The 20,685-nt window shown below is 42.7% G+C and overlaps 3 protein-coding genes across 3 annotated transcripts in view; all 3 read left to right on the forward strand.

Moving 5' to 3' along the window:
* Positions 1–20,685, forward strand: part of LOC136438096 (kelch repeat and BTB domain-containing protein 2-like) — an 83,862-nt gene that overhangs the window by 43,929 nt on the left and 19,248 nt on the right. The gene's annotated exons all lie outside the window — the stretch shown is intronic.
* LOC136438274 (kelch repeat and BTB domain-containing protein 8-like) lies at positions 5,750–14,079 on the forward strand. Its single transcript, XM_066433037.1, has 5 exons — positions 5,750–6,024; positions 11,884–12,144; positions 12,384–12,523; positions 12,727–12,936; positions 13,212–14,079. Exons 1-5 carry the CDS (start codon positions 5,770–5,772, stop codon positions 14,077–14,079), a joined length of 1,734 nt encoding a protein of 577 aa, XP_066289134.1. The 5' UTR covers positions 5,750–5,769.
* Positions 15,329–16,791, forward strand: LOC136438275 (kelch repeat and BTB domain-containing protein 12-like). Its single transcript, XM_066433038.1, has 3 exons — positions 15,329–15,592; positions 16,021–16,287; positions 16,621–16,791. Exons 1-3 carry the CDS (start codon positions 15,338–15,340, stop codon positions 16,789–16,791), a joined length of 693 nt encoding a protein of 230 aa, XP_066289135.1. The 5' UTR covers positions 15,329–15,337.

Here is a 20,685-nt window from a genome sequence, read left to right on the forward strand (position 1 = left end):
GGTAGCTTTAGGACAGGTAAACACAATAGAGTGTGTGTTATTCTCATCTTATTTGCACAATGCAGATACTCACATTTCATACTACCTTCATTAATGAGGGAAATATCCTACATTTTCTCGAAAATATTGCCTTTCTAGTTTTTTGTGAGTTTGCTTCCTTGAACATGAACAATATGCAACACAAAAGATAGTAAAGTACTTAAAACTACATCTAGGAACCAAATCGCCTTCAGAACATTTGCTGATAGATGCCATTATTCCCGAGTAGGACCCGACGGCCAACAAACAACTCCAATAGAAGTGGGTGGGACAACTCAAGCCGAGATGACAGGCTTTGGCGGATCGGCAGACCATAGTCCACCAGGAGTCAGCCCCGGAGGTCCGGCAACACACGCGTACGAGGATGGTGACACGTTCGGGATGCGTCTCGGGCCAGCTTTGAAACGAGAGGCTCGCCGCGCCCCGCCTGTCCCCCCTACCCCGAGACCAGAAAGATCCCCCGCCGAACACGTGTACGAGGATGGAATGTCCTTCGGGATGCGTCTCGGGTCAGCCGTGAACCGAGATGATCTCAACGCACCGCCTGTCCCCTCTACACCGAGACCTGGAAGGCAGGCCGGTGGGGCCCAACAAGTGCCGGCTGGGCCGAATCCGTTACTAAACCCGCAGGCCATCCTCAACAAGCTTCGACCAAACCCGATGTACAACTCAAACCAGGCTCAGCCTCCAGGTTGGTGTTACAGTTGAATTGTCATATTTTGAATCGGCCATTTCATTCTGTTGTATTGTTTTCATTATGAGTCCTTCTTCAATGTTAACCAATTTTCGTTGAATAAAGTATGTAAAAAAATGATAAAAATTGAAACAAGAGTTCATATCAATTGTTGTACAAAGTAAGCTATAGATGACACTGGTTGAGTAATATGCATTTTCTTTGTATGAATAATGCACAAAGAGTGTTATTGCTTACACTCATAATTAATCCACACAGTAATATGTACAATTTTCAATTATTATGTTAAGTCCTTGAATTAAGACCAGATGGACTGACATGAATCAACATCAGAAAATCACTGTAGGTTCTTTTTTTATGAAACTTCGTTTTTATATTAAAGAAAGCCACCACAAGACAAAAATGCAAATTAATTTCTTTTCTGTCCAACTTAGCCCCAGAAAATCGTACCATTTGGGGACAGCTACGTCATCGTCTGTCACGACCACGCCTACTGATATGCGCTGCCATATCATCCGTTGCCTTGGTAACAGTGCTGATCGTGGTTCCTGTACTTCTGACGCATCTCAACTCCGGACCTGGAAACCATGACTCTGTAAGTTTACTGTTTTGTTTTGATTTCACACAGAAATGATTTCACACAAGAATGGCTAAAAGACAGACCACATCCATATGAGATAGAGTTGGAACTTTTTCATTGTTAATCTGCTTTTAACGTTTTCACCTAAGATAATGCGATGTATGGCAAAATTAGCATTGTTTATTTACTCATTTACAGTCGGCTACAACCACAGCAGGACCCAACATCACTGGCCGTGCTGCCTGGAAAAGTTCTGCTGTGCTGATGAGGACTGGCGAAGTGACACCTGCTGACGTCATCAAGGTCAGTAGTTGTCTGCGTTCCTTGGGTTTGGGATGGATGCACAAACTACACCCATATAAGACAGAGATCCACTTTTCCATTCTCAATCTGCTTTAGAAATAAGTTTACCCATTCATTTGGCCTTATTTTTTTAAACTTTCAAACGATACAAAGGACTATGTTCATGAAGTTACGTAGTTACGTACATCGCTCAAATACTGCATTTTTCGTCACCCATATATTACATATGCATGAATAGTGGCTGTAAAAGTGGTAAATAAGCAATGCTCATTTTACAGCGGGCTACATCAAGAGCAGGGCGTAGAACCACTGGCAGTGCTGCGCATGCCTGGCCCGATGTGCTGATGAAGACTGATGAAGTGACATCTGCTGACGTCATCAAGGTCAGTACTTGTCAGTGTTCCGTGGGTTTTGGGGATGGATGCACAAATGCCATAAATGCAGCAATGTTTTTTTAAGCAAAAGATGTCTGTTGTCGACTAAACTTAATGTATCACTGGTATCTAAATGTACAATGTCAGAAACCAACGTTTATGCATATTAATGACGAATATTACAGTGGTTAAGCGATGTACATGACTGCTTCAAAACAGTCCTTTATATCATTTTTGTCACTTTTTAGGCCCTATAGGCATATTTACGACAGAAAATCGAAACATGTGGTAAAACTTAGAAGGTTAAGGGAATTGAAATAACTTTTTTTGATGATTAATGCACAGGGGATAGTTTGATAACATTTTGACACCCATCATAACTGTTTAGGTCAATCCGGTCCATGGACATGGTCCCTCACACGGTATCACGGCGGAGATGGAAGCAGCAGGACCTACACCAATCAACATGCCGGTTTCCGTGATCACTGACGTCAAAGGTTTGTGATAACAGTCGTAAAATCAAACTTCTATGCATTAGAATGTACTTTTTGGTGATACTTCAGGACCGAAGCCATTAGTTTTATAGTCAAGTCAAGTTTTATATTGCGATCGAGATGTTTCCAAGGGAATATGTGTTTGACCTTTCGTGAACGGTGTTTGCAGATAGCAGGGAGGTATTTCATTTTGCCTTGTGTTGTTCTGATAACATGCAAAAACATATATATCATAAATGCCTTTGTATCCTATTGGGGGCTGTGGTATGGGATGGGCGGATATACTGTTCAATGAGGCATAAGGCGAGTAAGCCAGACTGATGATGTAAAACATGGATTGCATGAAAGGACATTAGATCAGTATTTTTGTTTATGCAGATCAGGGCAGCAGATGTGGTGATGAGTCGGGGGCTGGAAAACTGCTCAGCGCACGTGGAGTTGCAGTTTCCCCCGACAACAAGATCTGGGTCGCCGATCGCTCCAAAGCGCTCCTCCAAGTGTACAGCATGGAGGGTGTTTACCTGTGCCAGTTCCCAACCGGTGCACCAGGGCTAGGGTACCCATCAAAGACGCCATATGATGTGTCCATCGACAAGGATGGCCACCTGTGGGTCTTGATGCTTGGGTATCCTACCAGCCCTGACTCCGTGGTACAGGTCGGCAGTGATGGTCATCTCAAAGTCAACTTTGACCTGCCCGACGCTGTGCCACGGGGGGCGCTCCGTGGAATGGCCGTGGACTTGCGCAATAACCACATCTTCGTCACATGGTCTAAAGGTTACAGTGGTGGTGTGCAAGCCTTCGACCCAAAGGGAAAACTCCTGTGGAGTGTCGGGCGGCAGCAGCGGATGATGACACCGATGAACGTCGCCGTTAACGGGAAAGGGAACATCTTCGTGTCGGACTTTCGCACTGACTTCGTGTACAGGTATGATGAGACCGGACAGTACGTGTCGAAGTTCGGAGGACCGGGGCAGAGTGGTGGCAACCTGAGTCGTCCCCGAGGCATCTGTGTGGACAGCTTCGGTCGCGTCTTGGTGGTGGACTCAGACAAACACCGCGTTGTCATATACACAGACGAGGGCGCGTATGTCAGTCACATCACCGTCCGTGCTGAATTCCCAATAGGGGTTGCAGTGAGGCCGTGGGGACAGTTGGTTGTGATTAACAGCAACACAATCACTGTCTTCCCCCGCTACTGATAATGAAACACGAAGATGGCCATTGTGTGATAGAATTGGCTATAACTGTAGCACTTATAGTAGGTCCTATATTGTGCACTTTTGTAACTGCAGTAGTGACTAGTAACTTGTCACTTTGGATTATTGCCTGAATTGGATAGAAACTGTCAACAAAGATAGTAAACAAGTGTGCCGTAGGGAGATGCAAGAGTTCAACAATGTGTGTAGCCCAAGCAAGTCTATTCTTCCCTTCTGTTTGGCAAAATATATGACCCGGATTTGCAGCGATTATCTTATAGGAACCCATGTAACTATAACGGTCTGTGTTTGGGATGACTTCTCAGGATATGACTCAGAATGGTTCATTCAATTCATTTTGTGTGGGTGTGATGACGTTCTACAAAATTTGGTTGATTTTGTACCAATATTGATAATGATATTGAGCTGGGTTCCTCTTAAAATAATTGCACTGACTTTAGGAAAATATGCATTTGATTTACATTTGATAGGTGTAATAAACCATACCTGTAAGGAGATCAAATTGTGTGAAGTGTTCACGATCATAATATGTCCAATTGAGAGTAGCAAATGTATTTTTAGACTCTTTAAAAAATTATTTGTAACTTTCAGGTGGTGTAAGTTTGGTTCATGTTCAATTTAGAAGTGATATGTTAGGTCAGACCATTATCTCGTAGGTCTGACCAAAGTCTGCTTTTGTGGCAATAATGCACAGAATGAATGTAGACAATAGTTGCATTGTTGTCAGTGTATATGTGAAAGTAGTATTTCTTTGAATGTACGAATTAGTATTCCTTTGAATATACGACTTATGTATGACTTAGTTGAGTCAGTATCGCCAGTTCATTGTGATATATAATAATATTCTAATATGTAATATTGTGTGTCTGTTAATATTTGTATATAAAGGACCAAGAAGAAGAAGAAGAAGTAATGTTTGTAGGGCCTACCTTGTACTTTTATTTCACAACGTTGTATTTAAATTTTGTGGATTTTAAGATAACTGAATCCATTAATAATTGACTCTATAGCTCTGTAATCAATTAACCATCAAAACAATTGTCAGAAATTTTGCTACATTTTGCTTACGAAGCCATAAGATTTGAACCATGGTAGACAATAAACATGCATTTCCAGATACAATGTAGAGTCCATTCCAAGTCACCAAGAGTGTTTTATAATAATATTTGTAATGATTTTCTAATAAAACTCTGACAAAATAATATCTGACTGACAATAGTTCTATTTCTTTTCCAAACGATTGAATATAAAAATATGAATTTATGTGAATTCACTTAGATGCTTTAGGAATATTTTGAAAGTAAGTGCACAAAAATCACTCTATAGTGAATAATTTCTAAACATCTATGTGATTCTTACACTTTTGGAAATATTAAAAAAATGGTAAACAATTGTAGAATGGTGACTGCCCCCATGAAAGTATGGGCTAATCCGGCCCTCCTGTCTGCTTTTATATATCTTTAGGTTTACCTGTATGACCCTGCCTGGTCCTTTGTAGAAAGAATTATCCCCTGAACTTCGCAAGGATGTGTGAATTGCTTTCTTCCCAGCCTTCTGACCTAGGCCTATTCATAAAGATGTTACAAATAATAAATTGAAAATATTCCTAAATTATGACAATAACAACAATTGCGGAGACTTGGAATGGATATCTTTTGTTGTCATTTTCAAACAATATACATTTACTGTTGTATTGAAATAGTCCTCGTTTATTGAAATGCTATTCTATTTGAAGGCCATTCCATTACCAAACAACGTTTCGCAGACTCACATCCTGCCAAGGGGTGTAAATATAGTAAACACTCCATCTTGTAACTTGTGGGACGTTTATTCACTAGAAAAACAACACTGAAGTTAACGACACGTAAGACAACGTCTCCACCCGACACTTCCTTCCTGTGGGACGGATACAGATATCAGTTATTTATATCTCATATGCAATATGGTAGGCATCCTTCCAACTCGAGGGATGACAGTCAGTAGCATTCTTACGGCTACATTATGTGGGTAATCGGGGTGGGTCTATCCACTCTTTGACCCTCCCTGTCATGCCATCGTCATCAACATGGCTGCCGCAGACCAAGATCCCCACGTCAGCACAGTTCGTCCTCGTTCCTACCAAGACGAGAGCTATCTGCACGGGTTTCTTGGAACTGTGGGCGACTTACAGAAGGCTGGGGTACTGCAGGATGTCGTCCTTGAAGTCGAGGGCCGACGGTTTTCCTGCCATCGGCTTGTTCTGTCCGCGGCCAGTCCCTACTTCAGGGCCATGTTTACAAGTGACATGGCGGAAAGTCGGCAGAAGACGGTTGTTTTACAGGTAGGGTTGGCGTGACGTGTGGATGGACCAGAGTAAAACAGAAAAGAAAGATGCTACATATCATAGAGCTCTTGTAAAACCAGGGAATGTTGTAAAACTTTCCCGTAAACTCTCTCTTGCATGCCCCCCTCCCCACTTATGATTATCACTTATTGGTATCCTTTCAGTGTTTAGGGGTCAATTTTGTGGGCCACAATGAGCATTTTCCTGAATTATAACTGATAAGAAACAGATCAAATGTGCAATCGAATTCGATCATAGAATAACAGAAATATCAAAATTTAACCTTTTAAAGTTACGAGAATATTCGTCAAACAATGACTTAGGTAGAAGGTAGAGAAACATACCTCAAATTTTCGACGTCTAGTCTGTACGTCTTGTTCACGGAATGACCTAGTCTCGCGAGAACACGAGACTAGGCCGAGACTTGTGAAGATCGTCCTGCCTCCCCCGCCTCCTTGCGGAGTAGGGGTAAGTAGGACTTGGGCAGCTCCCAACCTCCGGTACGGTTCATCCCAGCACGTTCCAACTGGATGTGGACTGCCTCTTTAATCTTCCTGTGGGAATTACGTGACTCAAGGTCTATGATTTCTATGATGTCCGGGATTGGGCCGTTGGTGATTCTGTGTTTTGTTTTTAGTTCATGCTGGCTGAGTGCGGATATGCCGTCACTACAGTCTACGGACTTCTGATGCTCCTCAGTCCTTTCACCTAGGGACCTCTCTGTTTCCCCCACATACACCTCACCACACTGTTCACACGATATTTTATAGATGACGCCACACCTCTCACTGGGAACAAGCGGGTCTTTGGGTCTGACAAGGGCATTACGTAGCGTGTATCCAGGTTTGGAAAACAGGCTTACGTTGTGTTTTGCGTACGCACGTTTCAGTCTCTCAGAGACCCCTTTTATGTAGGGGAGTACGGCGAAACTCGTAGCGCGTCGCTCCTTGTTTTGGGGGTTGTGGTCCTTAGTTGCGTTTTTCCTAGAGCTGTTGTCCCCCTCTTTAAGCGCCCATTCTGGGTAGCCACAGTGACGGAGAGCTTCTCTGACCTTTTCCTTCTCTACTGCTCTCAGGGTGGGGTCTTCGATGAGTGTGTCCGCCCTGTGCATAAGTGTTCTCACTATGCCCAGTTTTTGGTGTACCGGGTGGTTTGAGGACCACTGTAAATACTGGTCAGTATGAGTCTCTTTGCGGTACACATCTGTAGTGATGGAGTTGTCAGGGTTCCGAATCATCATGACGTCCAACGTAGGGAGGCGACCATCCTTTTCCTTCTCAATAGTGAACTTAATGCTGTCATGTTGCTTGTTGATATGTTCAAAGAGTTCTTGTTCATGCTCGCGCTGGTTAACTACCCCGGTGTCGTCTACATATCTACCCCAAAACTTGGGACGATGGGGGGCAGTGTCGAGGGCTTTTCTTTCAAACTCCTCCATGAACAAATTGGCTAGCACTGGGGACAATGGTGAACCAATGGCCATGCCATATGTCTGTTCATATATGGCGCCATTGTACTGGAAGTATGTTGTGCTGACCACGAGAAGGAGTAGTTCCCCGAATTCCTCAGGGGTCAGCAGGGTGCGGTCCTTCCAAGTGAGGTCAGCCTCTGCTCTCCTGGTAGCCATCTGGACGACTTCCTCTCCCGGGACGCTGGTGAACAGAGCCGTGACGTCAAATGAGGTAAGCACCTCCCCATCTTCCAACTTAATTCCCTTGACCTTGGTGACAAGATCTTTGGAATTTTTAATGTGTTCAGCAGTTTGTCCCACGAGGGGCTTTAACAAGTCGGCCAGGTGTCTGGCTAGGTGGTATGTAATCGAATTAATACCTGACACGATGGGTCTCATCTTGAGTGGGTCTTTGTGGATTTTTGGTGTGGCGTAGAACCTCGGAGTAGCGTCTGACGTAGGGTATACAATGTCATACACCTTCTGGTCTAGGTGTCCCGCTTTCTTAATCTTCCTTAGCTTTCTCTGTAGTCTGCCCTTAAGCTTCTTGGTGGGGTTGGTGGGGCCAATGACCTTGTATGTGTCCTTGTCATCCAGTAGTTTTTCACACTGTTCCACATACTCGGTTTTATCCATGACTACTACCGCCTTACCCTTGTCTGCTGGGATGATAACTATGTCCTTATTATCTTCGCCGAGTACTTGTACTCGGAGAAGATTATGCATGTTTTCGGTTGAAAAATCTGTTGGGTGGGTCTGAATGTATGTCAGGAGCATAACTCAAGAAAACTTCAATGAATCTTTATGATTTTTGGTAGGTGTGTAGTGGTTGTGTAAATGAAGGTCAAGTTCGAAAAAGGTTTACCTTGCGTTTTTCAATAGTACTGCAGCGGACTTAGCATTTTTGTGTGTTTGTATGTAGGCAAAAAAAGTGACGGAAACGTTGATGGATCTTCATGATTTTTTGCAGGTGAGTAGATGTTGTAGAAACGGAGGTCAAGGTAAAAAATGGTTCCCCTGGTATTTTCCGTCGGTACTGCAGTGGGCTTTGTGTGGATGTGTATTTGTATGTCGCCAGCATAACTCAAGAAGCTGTTGATGGATCCTTATGATATTTAGTGGATGGGTAGGGTTTACAGAAAGGAAGGTCAAGTTCGATAATGGGCCTTCTAGCGGATACCTAAGGTACTGCTGCAGAGCTTCAAAATTTAGGGGCATATTTTCTGAAAGTGCTATGATCATGATTTTTGTGTGGTAGATAGTTCATGCCACAGAAAGTAAGTTCTGTAAATTTTGGCCCCCTAGCGGCTTGTTAAGAACTGCAGTGGGTGTTTTTGTTTTGACATTCGGACATGAATAACTTGAGAATGGGTCGAAAGATCGTCGTGATGTTTGGTATGTAGAGAGCTCGGATGGTGCTTTACATTATCAATGACTAATTATGCAAATAAGGAGCTAATTTGCATAATTAGTAAGGAAAGTTTGTTAACCCACTGCCTTTCAATGGGACATGGGACAGTGTCAGGTCATGTAAACAGATAGCCTTGCATAAACGTACATGTAGGTCAAATCAACAAACTATTCTCCAAGCAGAGGTGTGGGTCCTGCTGGTTTTTGACGCGTTCAGTTTAAGCATTTTTGTTCAACACGGTTGGCGACATAACGAAATAGGGACAAAATAGAAAGCCTGACTAGAAAAAACGTGCCAGATTTATTCTATGCATATGTATTGACTGTACTATTTCATCATCACTTTCAACTTTCAACACTGCCATATCGAACCTTTGTGGTCCATATAATATCAACATACTCATATTTTTTCATGACCAGTTATAACATTTATCAGCACACTCTACACATATACTAGTCCTGTACCACCAAATGATTTTTAACCCTATCTAGACTGGACTCATTCGCCCAATCATAACGTCCAAATGGTATGGTGCATGATCAAATTTGCAGGGGTTGATAAGCACGTAAATATTCATCACTTTCCATAATAAGCCTTGATTATTTGGCGAAGATAATGTGTTTGTGGAACTCTAGTTTTCTTTAAGGGACTTGATGGCTTGTCTTTCTTCTTTGGAGAGGTTGGGCTTCGGAGGTTTGGCGTTCTGTAGTATGCCTACAACCTCATTTCGCAGTAGTGAAGCTTCTTCTTGATCTAGTTTTAGAGCGGCCACCTCAGTAGCCGTGACGATCTCCTTAACAGGGGTTGACCTAGGGGTGATGGCAAAGTTGAGGCCTTTACCTAGAACACGCATTTCACTGGGAGTGGGTTTGTATTTCGACAAAACTCTTACCCATTTTTTGAGTTGAGTGCCGGACACGTCGATGTTATCCTTGGCTCGGCGATGTTGGGGAACACCAAGTTTCGTTGATTGCAGTTTTTCCAGTTTATTTATCTGTGACGTTTTGGAGCGCTGAAAGGTCACTTCCTGTGACCTTTGCACATGCGCACTGGCTCTTTCAAACATGTCCGGGTTACCGGCGCCATGACAGCGATTGCGAAACGATTCTTCGTGTTGTTGGCATTTACAAGTAAGTTGTTGTACTTTGTGGTGTGTGAGGTGTATGCGCTCTCGTAGTAAGGCTTTTTCCGCGCGGTGGATGATCTGTCGAGCGTTGTTGGAGTGCACATTAGACTTGAGTTTTAAACTGACCGGTGTTATGTCGAGGTCCTTACAACGTAGGTTGAACCGAAGATGGTTGCGATGACGCGCAAGTTGTTCGGCGTTCTTTTCCCAAATCCTTATAGAATGCAAGCCTCCGTTTCCAAACTTCGTACGGATATCGTTGAAGAGGTTCATTAGTCACGTATATAATCAAGTTACGAGAATATTCGTCAAACAATGACTTAGGTAGAAGGTAGAGAAACATACCTCTGTTCACCAGCGTCCCGGGAGAGGAAGTCGTCCAGATGGCTACCAGGAGAGCAGAGGCTGACCTCACTTGGAAGGACCGCACCCTGCTGACCCCTGAGGAATTCGGGGAACTACTCCTTCTCGTGGTCAGCACAACATACTTCCAGTACAATGGCGCCATATATGAACAGACATATGGCATGGCCATTGGTTCACCATTGTCCCCAGTGCTAGCCAATTTGTTCATGGAGGAGTTTGAAAGAAAAGCCCTCGACACTGCCCCCCATCGTCCCAAGTTTTGGGGTAGATATGTAGACGACACCGGGGTAGTTAACCAGCGCGAGCATGAACAAGAACTCTTTGAACATATCAACAAGCAACATGACAGCATTAAGTTCACTATTGAGAAGGAAAAGGATGGTCGCCTCCCTATGTTGGACGTCATGATGATTCGGAACCCTGACAACTCCATCACTACAGATGTGTACCGCAAAGAGACTCATACTGACCAGTATTTACAGTGGTCCTCAAACCACCCGGTACACCAAAAACTGGGCATAGTGAGAACACTTATGCACAGGGCGGACACACTCATCGAAGACCCCACCCTGAGAGCAGTAGAGAAGGAAAAGGTCAGAGAAGCTCTCCGTCACTGTGGCTACCCAGAATGGGCGCTTAAAGAGGGGGACAACAGCTCTAGGAAAAACGCAACTAAGGACCACAACCCCCAAAACAAGGAGCGACGCGCTACGAGTTTCGCCGTACTCCCCTACATAAAAGGGGTCTCTGAGAGACTGAAACGTGCGTACGCAAAACACAACGTAAGCCTGTTTTCCAAACCTGGATACACGCTACGTAATGCCCTTGTCAGACCCAAAGACCCGCTTGTTCCCAGTGAGAGGTGTGGCGTCATCTATAAAATATCGTGTGAACAGTGTGGTGAGGTGTATGTGGGGGAAACAGAGAGGTCCCTAGGTGAAAGGACTGAGGAGCATCAGAAGTCCGTAGACTGTAGTGACGGCATATCCGCACTCAGCCAGCATGAACTAAAAACAAAACACAGAATCACCAACGGCCCAATCCCGGACATCATAGAAATCATAGACCTTGAGTCACGTAATTCCCACAGGAAGATTAAAGAGGCAGTCCACATCCAGTTGGAACGTGCTGGGATGAACCGTACCGGAGGTTGGGAGCTGCCCAAGTCCTACTTACCCCTACTCCGCAAGGAGGCGGGGGAGGCAGGACGATCTTCACAAGTCTCGGCCTAGTCTCGTGTTCTCGCGAGACTAGGTCATTCCGTGAACAAGACGTACAGACTAGACGTCGAAAATTTGAGGTATGTTTCTCTACCTTCTACCTAAGTCATTGTTTGACGAATATTCTCGTAACTTGATTATATACGTGACTAATGAACCTCTTCAACGTTAACCTTTTAACTGTATAGATAGATTTGTGATGTGTTTACTGCTATATAATACACCTTGATACATGATATATGCGGTAAACGTTCGCACATCGTGATGTTTTATTGCTTTGCAGGGTTTGGATGCAGGCATGTTCAGAGAGATCCTGAGTTACGTCTACTCGGGAACCCTCCATGTGTCCCTGGACAAAGTGCAGCCCCTGTACCAGGCAGCCGACCTCCTCCAACTGGACTATGTGAGAGACACCTGCAGCAGCTACATGGCCATGAACGTGGAGCGCTCCACCTGTGTGGACCTGTACACGTTTGCTGATGTCTTCTCTGTTGACATTTTCCTGAACCATTGTCTCCGGTGGATGTATAAAAACTTTGCTGTGGTTTGTCTTTATTATTGGCGACGTGTTATGCTGAAGGGTGGTAGTACTAGCTACTAAGTATATTGATATAGAAACTTGTGTGTTGTGCCGAAGGGTTGTTATACCAGCTATACAGATACAGGTACAGAACCTGGTGTGTTTTGCCAAAGGACTGTTACATGTACACTTGATAAAGATATAATATTTATTACCATATTCTTAATTGTATACACATGCACATGTACTCTGTGCCTCCACAGTTTACCTCCCGTGAGGAGTTCTGCAGCCTGAGTGTGAATCAGCTGACTGAGATCATCAGCCACGATGAGCTGGATGTTAAAGAGGAGACAACAGTGTGGGAGGCTGTGGTGAGATGGGTGCAGCACAGCAGGGAGGACAGGCAAGTATCATTATGTTAATATGTGTATTCCGTTTGTATAATCAGTTGATAGTTGTATGTATTCAATGTATGACTGCGGTACATCAATTTCGTTGGTAACATTCACAGTTGCATAGTGTTGACACTTTTTTTTTACATTCCATAATTTTCTGCAGTGATTTAAACAGATGATCCTTGAATAACCTTTCTTATGTACGCCACAGACAGTGCCATCTACCCAGCATCCTCCCCCACATCCGCTTCAACCTGCTGACCTCAGACGACATGGCAGCCATCTTGGAACACCCCCTGGTCAGGGAGGATCCTGGGAGTTCTGAGGTTATCAGGAATGTGGTACAGAAAGGGAACCCCAACCTGAAGCGGAGGTTTGGGATGACCACTGAAATGGCACTGCTGTATAATGCAGAACGGGGGTCAGTATATGCCTCCTCTTCATTTGTTTTTGCAAGTCTTGAATTCTTTCACAATGTCATTCCACATTTTAATGTCATGCAAAACACTTTTGCATTATGTCATTTATGTAGATGTACTTTTCAGCTAATTCAAACATAGTTCTATTTAGATTCATTTTTCTAGGTACTACAAGATAAGATTTTATATATGACAAATATACATGTTGTGATTAAAAGAAAGCTATGATTTTCCAGGCCAGTTTTATTGACAATTCTCAATATATTTTGACCTCTAGTTCCAATGAGATCCTCTTCATGAACCCTCTGGAAGGGAAGTACATCAGCTGCAGGTACAAGCCTGAAGACCTCCCTAAATCCAAAGCCATGACAGTCACCAGTGATAACAATATTTACATGCTGGAAACTAAAGAATTTGAGGATCAGAATCAGTTTTCCCTGTTTAAGTACAACCATACACAGAATATGTGGGAACATGAAGGTGTGTCCTCTCTATATAAGGGGATGGATTATGATATGAAGAACTGCGAGGAACACCTTTTGGAAGTTGATCGGAGTCTGTATTACATTGCTGACGAATGCGGTCCATTACTGCACATGAGAAAGTACAACAGGCACACGCACCAATGGCAGGAGTGTTCACAGCTGCAATTTGAGAAAAGAATATCATCATACAGTGCAACATTGGCGTGCGGTTCATACGTATATATTATCAATAGTGAAGAAATGCATCGCTACGACCCGAGCCAGGACCGTTGGTGCAGACGGACACTACCGATGAACATTCAGGATGTCTGCACAGCCGTTGCCATGGGAGCAGAGATTTTCTGCACAGATGAGGAACTCAGTCAGACTTTGGTGTATGACACAGAGTCAGACTGCTGGCAGAAACTACAAGGCTGGCCAAACCCAGGAAACCTTATTGAAGAATTGCCCAGTCTTTTCGTACTGGAGAACCAGCTGTACATGTGGCTAACCTGTAGAGGTGACTTCCAGAATCGATACAGATATCTCGCGTATGTGTATGACAGGTCTGTTGATGCCTGGAGAGACTTGAAGGCCACCCTGTCTGATGAGTTTTACAGAGCATATGGTTCGCAGAGCACTGTGGCACGTATATACTTACCGAATCTTAAGGGGGCATAAACACTTCCTTTTTTAGGCCTGTCAGCATTAAAGTACAGGATAAGGACAGAGATGGTACAGGTCAGGACTGATCTATGAAATTTGTTTCGATCTCGTCTTTTGCTGAATGCCTTCATGAATTTCATGCTATAGAAAAAATTTTGCAGGAATAGTTCAATCTTTTTTTATGGATATGGGCCTTTTTTTATCAGGAACTGAACTAATGTTCTATGTCTTGAAGTCTAACCAGTAATCACCAGTCTATCTATCAGCCTTGGTGCCACGCCACCACCCCAGTCAACTAGTCTGTGAGGGGGTTATAGCCCGGTAAAGTAGCTAGAATGACACCCAGGGTACGGCAACATACCCGTTAAGGGACTTTTACCATTATTGTACATAAACTTGTATATTTGATAATTTTTGTCTGAGAGTTCGGTTGAAAATTAGCATATTTGTATCACTAGTTGTTTTTTGTTTTCATTACTTTTGCTTACGAAGCAAGAAATTGAAAAGTTAGACATATTAGATTCAAACCAGTTTGTGTTCTAAAGTACAATGTTTTTTTTTAAGTTAAGTTTTGAACAATAAATATTTACTGACAAAGTCGTCGTCTTGTCAAGTGCTATTCCATTTGAAGGCCAATTGTACCTTTATGAAGTTCATAGATATTTTGTGTTATCATATCTTCTATAAAAAGCTCAGAGGCTTTTTAACAGGAAGAATTAATAGACACGTTTATCACAAAACATGCATGTATCGATTCAGCTGCAGTTTCTTACAAAGCTACTTGCAGCTGGGCATTAGGCCTAGGCATTGGCTAAGATATTAGTCAGAGTGACACTGGTGTGACATTAGTTATTTATTATCATCAATTCCAACATAACCACCACACTGGTGTCACATTAGTTCCAACGTAAGCCATCAGAAGGCCAACATCTGATTAGTAAATAACGTTACATAGAGTCACATTTGGCCAACACGTGCCAACGTTGAGTACGGAAATTCTCGCCAATAAAATCTTGTCAAGTAAATACCAAAAACTCGTGAAAACTCCTTATTGTAACTAGCGGGTCGTATTTCAAAAACAAAACCTGCACTCAAATTAACTCCAAGTAAAATAACCTTTCTGACAGCGGTACACGTATCGATATTTCCATCCTACGGTAGGCATTCCTTCCGTCTCGAGAAATGATGTGTGCACTCATACGGCGACATTATGTGGATGCTCAGTGTGGGTCTATCTGACCTTATACCATTAGTGTCATGTAACGTCATCAACATGGCTGCCGCAGACAAAGAACCCCACGCCAGCGTAGTTCGTCCTCGTTCCTATCAAGACGAGAGCTATCTGCACGGGTTTCTTGAAACTGTGGACGACTTACAGAAGGCTGGGGTACTGCAAGATGTCGTCCTTGAAGTCGAGGGCCGGCGGTTTCCCTGCCATCGGCTTGTGCTGTCCGCGGCCAGCCCCTACTTCAGGGCCATGTTTACAAGTGACATGGCGGAAAGTCGGCAGAAGACGGTTGTTTTGCAGGTATGATGGGGTGTTACGCTTGGTTATAACAAAGAGAAATAGCACTTGTGCCGATTCATTCTGCGTATCATATAGAACATGTACAACCCAGCAATGTTTTCAAACTTCCCTGTAATGTTTGTCACTTGCATGCCCCCCCTCCCCACCTACTTATCATTGATTACGGATCAAAGGTCAAATTTGCCGGTCACAATAAGCATATTCTTTACTTGAACAAGAATTTTTCTGTTATAATAAAAACATTAAATGTATTATAGGGTGCACCAGTAACAGAAGAAAGAATGATACTTGTAACGTTAAGTAGTAGTAGAATGGCATGTAAATTTGACCATAATTAGATGGGTTGATATATTTTCCCTCTTAATAATCATTGATACCTTTCATATGTGGTAAAACTTTGAACATTGTTATATTGTGTTATTCTTCAGGGTTTGGATGAAGGCATGTTTCGGGAGATTCTGAGTTACATCTACGCGGGAACCCTCCATGTGTTTCTGGACAAAGTACAGGCCCTGTACCAGGCAGCCGACCTCCTCCAACTGGACTATGTAAGAGACACCTGCAGCAGCTACATGGTGGAAAACGTGAAAGTGGAGAGCTCTAACTGTGTTGACCTTTACAAATTTGCTGATGTCTTCTCTATGGACATTGTCCTGAAACGTTGTCTGCAATGGATCTACCATAACTTTGCTGAGGTTGGCCTTCTTCAATGGTGATCATCAATAAATGAATATGTAATGCTCCATAAGCTTGAATTTCGTAGTGATAGCCTCATGAGATGCACAGGATGATATGGATTCAGTGCAGTGAAAAAAAAAAAAACTAGAGCCTCATGAATACGGTTGTGTGCCTAGAGCTCCAGATGAATAAGATACTTCTTCTTATTATTTGTTACCCCCAGATGACCAAGGGGCAAAGTGTGTGTGTGTGGGGTGTATTTATTAATCTCCTTGGTGCTAGCAACTTTTTGTAAATGGGGTGATTTTTATATACAATACAATCATTAAATATAGTATACACCTCCACAGGTTGCCTTCAGTGAGGAGTTAAGCAGCCTGAGTGTGAATCAGCTGACTGAGATCATCAACCACGATGAACTGGATGTTAAAGAGGAGACAACACTGTGGGAGGCTGTGGTGAGATGGGTGCAGCACAGCAGGGAGGACAGGTGGGTATCATTGCTTTGTTGGTCAGCCTAGGTTTACTACAACTAGCCAAAGACTATGATAGATATGTGTTCTGTATGTGTACTTTGTGGTTTTATTAAAAACTGCTTTACTAAGAATTTAGCTTAATCCACCCCTATCCTGTGCTCTACAGACTGTACCACCTACCCAGCATTCTCCCTTACATCCGCTTCAACCTGCTGACCTCAGACGACATGGCAGCCATCCTGGAACATCCCCTGGTCAAAGACGATCTTCAGAGTTCTGAGGTCATCAGGAATGTGGTACAGAAAGGGAACCCCAACCTACAGCTGAGGCTAGGGATGACCACAAAAATGACTCTGCTGCTCAATGTAGAGTCAGTATATATATCTTCCAATTTGTTTGACTATCTTAGTTCGAAGAATTCGTGCATAATTTCATTCCACATTTTGTGGTCCTTGGAACACACCCTGGTCTGTTATCAGAAATGTGCTAAAACGTAGTAAAGGAGACTAGCATGAAAAGGACACACTGGAAAAATGCCCTGCTTTTCAGTGAAAGGTGCAGGGACAGAAGTATACATGCACTTTTCCCTCATGAGTAAGTATCAGTAATAATTGCATTTCCCTTTTGGTATTGAAGACAAATGCAATTTTAGTCTTCCGTACAAAAAAAGAGAAGAAATATGGCTCCTTTTCAAAGATGAACAATTCAAAATGAAATGATCTCTGTCCCTCATGCAAATCGTTGTATTAAACTAGATGACTTAAGTTGTTTAATTTTCCCTGGGCATTCACATGTTTTATTTACCCCTTGCACGGTTGTTTCCTCGTTCACTTGCAATCATTCTACAGGCATAAATATGTACTAAAGTTAGATTAAGGCCACACCAATGTATTTTGTTCAAACTTTCTGACTTTGTTTTTATGTGAATATTTCTCTTCAGTACATTTTTTGTTTAATCCGAGGAGCAACAGATCAATTCGTTGTGACCTGATTATCTAATGTAGCCGGGTAATACCAAAGAATATAGAAAAATTACACCCACTGATTTCCCTTCTTAGGGAAGCACTAATGAGAAAGAGTATGGGAGTTGAACTCATGGCAATGCCAGTGGATTAGCTCCCCACCGTAGTATACCGTGTGGCCCAAGGGCTATATACACAAAATTGGGCACGGCCCCTATACACCGAAAGATGTGGGAAGGATTTAGCAAATTTAGCTTAACGTGGGTGATATTGAATGTATATTTCTCTTTACAGCACGAGGGAAATGCTGTGGATCGACCCCAGGGAAGGGAAGTACGTCAGATGTCACTACAACATAATTCCACTTGCAGGAACAGTTACTAGTGATAACGATATCTATGTTCTTGCTCACGATTTAGATAAGAAGTTTGGCCTGTTTAAGTACAACCATGTCGGGAACAAATGGGAAAAAAAGTCTTCAGTACCAAGAGTAGACCACAATGATAATGACTACCTGATGGAGATCGATGAACATATCTTTCACCTCGTTGAGAGATCGTCAGTGGCGGTGTTGAAGAGATACAACACGCGAACGGACAAGTGGTTCACGTGTTATGCACCTCAATTTCTCGGGCGATTGTTCCACAGCGTGGCAGTGTCCTGCAATGGGCATGTCTATCTTTTCACAGATACAGAAATACATTGTTACAACCCAAGGGAGGACAAGTGGTGCAGGAAAACGCCATCAGACTACAGTTCACGAGTTTCGAACGCTGTTTCCATTGAAACAGAGATCTTCTGCACATCTTGGGTCTTCGACAAAACAATAGTGTACGATACAGAGAAAGATAGCTGGCTTGAGCACCCGGTTTGCCTGAACACAGATGTATACTGTGAAACCAACTCTCTCTTTGTGATCGAAAAAAAAAGGTACACGCATTGATACAAGGCTACACTTTCTCAACTTCTGGCGGGGTTGGGCAAGTTTGGCAAGTTTATGAATATGACAGGTGTGAAGAGGGTGTTTGGAGAGAGTTGTTTGTCTTACCTGATGGGCGTTGGTTCGCGTCTGCTCCTCTATTCCCCGTGGCTCGCATGTACCTACCATATCTGAACACCAGCCATGTCAACACACCACCACAGGTTGATATGATAATGACCACCACAGGTGAACCCAGACGGTGCGTATGGTATATGATGTCACCACTGCAGCATTTTAGATTTTGGTTGAAGTTTTGCTAATTTGTGTTACTCTACATTTACTGTGATTTAGCTAAGACCTTCTTCTTACTGAGGTAAAGTTTTCTTTTCTGACTCAACTGGGATAGATCAGTGACATGTGGAAAAGGGTAGAATAACAATGAGGACAAAGTAGTGGAGTTGTGTTTTTACTGACATCAAGTCATTTAACCTCCATCAAGCGTAGCACGCCCTGGTATGCGCAGTTTAGGTATGTAGGAGGGTCATCCTGAGGGACGTTACATTGGAATTATCTTATATTAGAAGCAACTTTTCAGGGTGGCTGATACATGTTAACTAGAAGGGTGTTGGTAGACAGTACCTGCCCTGTTGAAATTCTACTGGGAAACATGAGGGAATGTATAATATGGGCAGAGACAGCCTTTTTTTGTGACACAATTAATGAGTACATGTACATGTGTGTGCTTCTCTGGTCGAGGTCAGTAGAGGCTGTATTTTAAGACTATTTAGCGCTAAAGGTAAATGCAGTGTTATATTAGAAGTTTCTTATTTTGTTAGTTATTATGTTCTTAGTTTTCCAGGCAATAGCAATGTCATTAACTTAAGTCTGATATTCTGAGGTCTTTTGTTCATTTCAGATATTTGCTTTCCAGGTTACGTTTATATATTTTACTGTCCTTTCTCATTTGATAACAGTACATAGCTATGGTATTTACGAATGAAGAAGATATTTTTTGAGTGAATGTCTACTGCACTTCTAGACCAAGTTTTGAGACTATAAAGTTACTTGTGAACACAGTTGTTCTGGTGTCTGTTCTTGACCATTATTCAATTGATAAGTTATTATAGCAAGTGGTAGACTGGTTTGAATGTTTTATTCCACAACTGTTGTAAGAAAGTTGTAAGAAATGTAACTCTCACAGCGCCAGTGAAACATGTATAGGTAGTCAATTTTCATTAAGCTGTCTTGGTTCCTTCATGGTTTCATTGATTTCCAGTCAAATTTGGGGATGAAATAGTGAGTGATGAAGTGTAAAAATGCTGAAAACAAGACAATCCAATCATCCAAACCCTTCGAATGTGGCGTCTCGATTTTTTTAACGTACCCGTATAGTAACAATGGTAAGTCAATATCATGTTTACGAAGAAAGCTACTAGGTGCAAGGTTAGTTAACGTTAGTTCCAAAAAAAAACATCAGCAGATCAAATATCTTATTACAATATAGGGTTTCACATAATTGCAGACGGCCAAGGCGTGCCAACATTATTCGTGCTATAAAATAAACATTATAAACACACACACAAACAAACATCGTGAAAACTTCTCATTGTAAACTGTTGGGTAATATATTCTTACAGAGCAACCAATACCTTCCTTCCAGCGTTTCACATATCAATGTAGGGGTGCCAAAGAATTCATACGAATTTTACGGAATTCCTACGAGTTTTACGGAATTCATACGAGTTTTACGGAATACATACAATCCATTACGCAGAAACATACGAGTTTTACGGACTACATACGATCCATTACGCGGACTACATACGATCCTTACTAATTTGTTGGCCATCGCGCTAGCACCGAATCTAGCTTTGTCTGGTCCTCCTAGTTTGTCTAAGATCGTCTAAGCCTACATCAGTCTTAATTCAGTGCAGCTTGAGATTTTTAGAGTTTATCCGGATCAGATACGTCATTAAGCTCTTAAAAGTCAAGATGTGGTCGCAGAACACAGTATCAATGGGCGACCCCCGTTGAAAATAGTGTAAGACTCCAATC

Source organism: Branchiostoma lanceolatum, chromosome 7 (genome assembly GCF_035083965.1).
Source record: "Branchiostoma lanceolatum isolate klBraLanc5 chromosome 7, klBraLanc5.hap2, whole genome shotgun sequence".
In the NCBI taxonomy this organism is placed as follows: domain Eukaryota; kingdom Metazoa; phylum Chordata; class Leptocardii; order Amphioxiformes; family Branchiostomatidae; genus Branchiostoma; species Branchiostoma lanceolatum.

Excerpts from the sequence above, each read along its gene's own strand:
- LOC136438274 (XM_066433037.1), top strand. The coding sequence starts at position 5,770 with ATGGCTGCCGCAGACCAAGATCCCCACGTCAGCACAGTTCGTCCTCGT. Across the intron at positions 6,025-11,883 it reads AGAAGACGGTTGTTTTACAG|GGTTTGGATGCAGGCATGTT; the intron begins GTAGGGTTGGCG and ends ATTGCTTTGCAG. Across the intron at positions 12,145-12,383 it reads TGTATAAAAACTTTGCTGTG|TTTACCTCCCGTGAGGAGTT; the intron begins GTTTGTCTTTAT and ends GTGCCTCCACAG.
- LOC136438275 (XM_066433038.1), top strand. The coding sequence starts at position 15,338 with ATGGCTGCCGCAGACAAAGAACCCCACGCCAGCGTAGTTCGTCCTCGT. Across the intron at positions 15,593-16,020 it reads AGAAGACGGTTGTTTTGCAG|GGTTTGGATGAAGGCATGTT; the intron begins GTATGATGGGGT and ends GTTATTCTTCAG. Across the intron at positions 16,288-16,620 it reads TCTACCATAACTTTGCTGAG|GTTGCCTTCAGTGAGGAGTT; the intron begins GTTGGCCTTCTT and ends ACACCTCCACAG.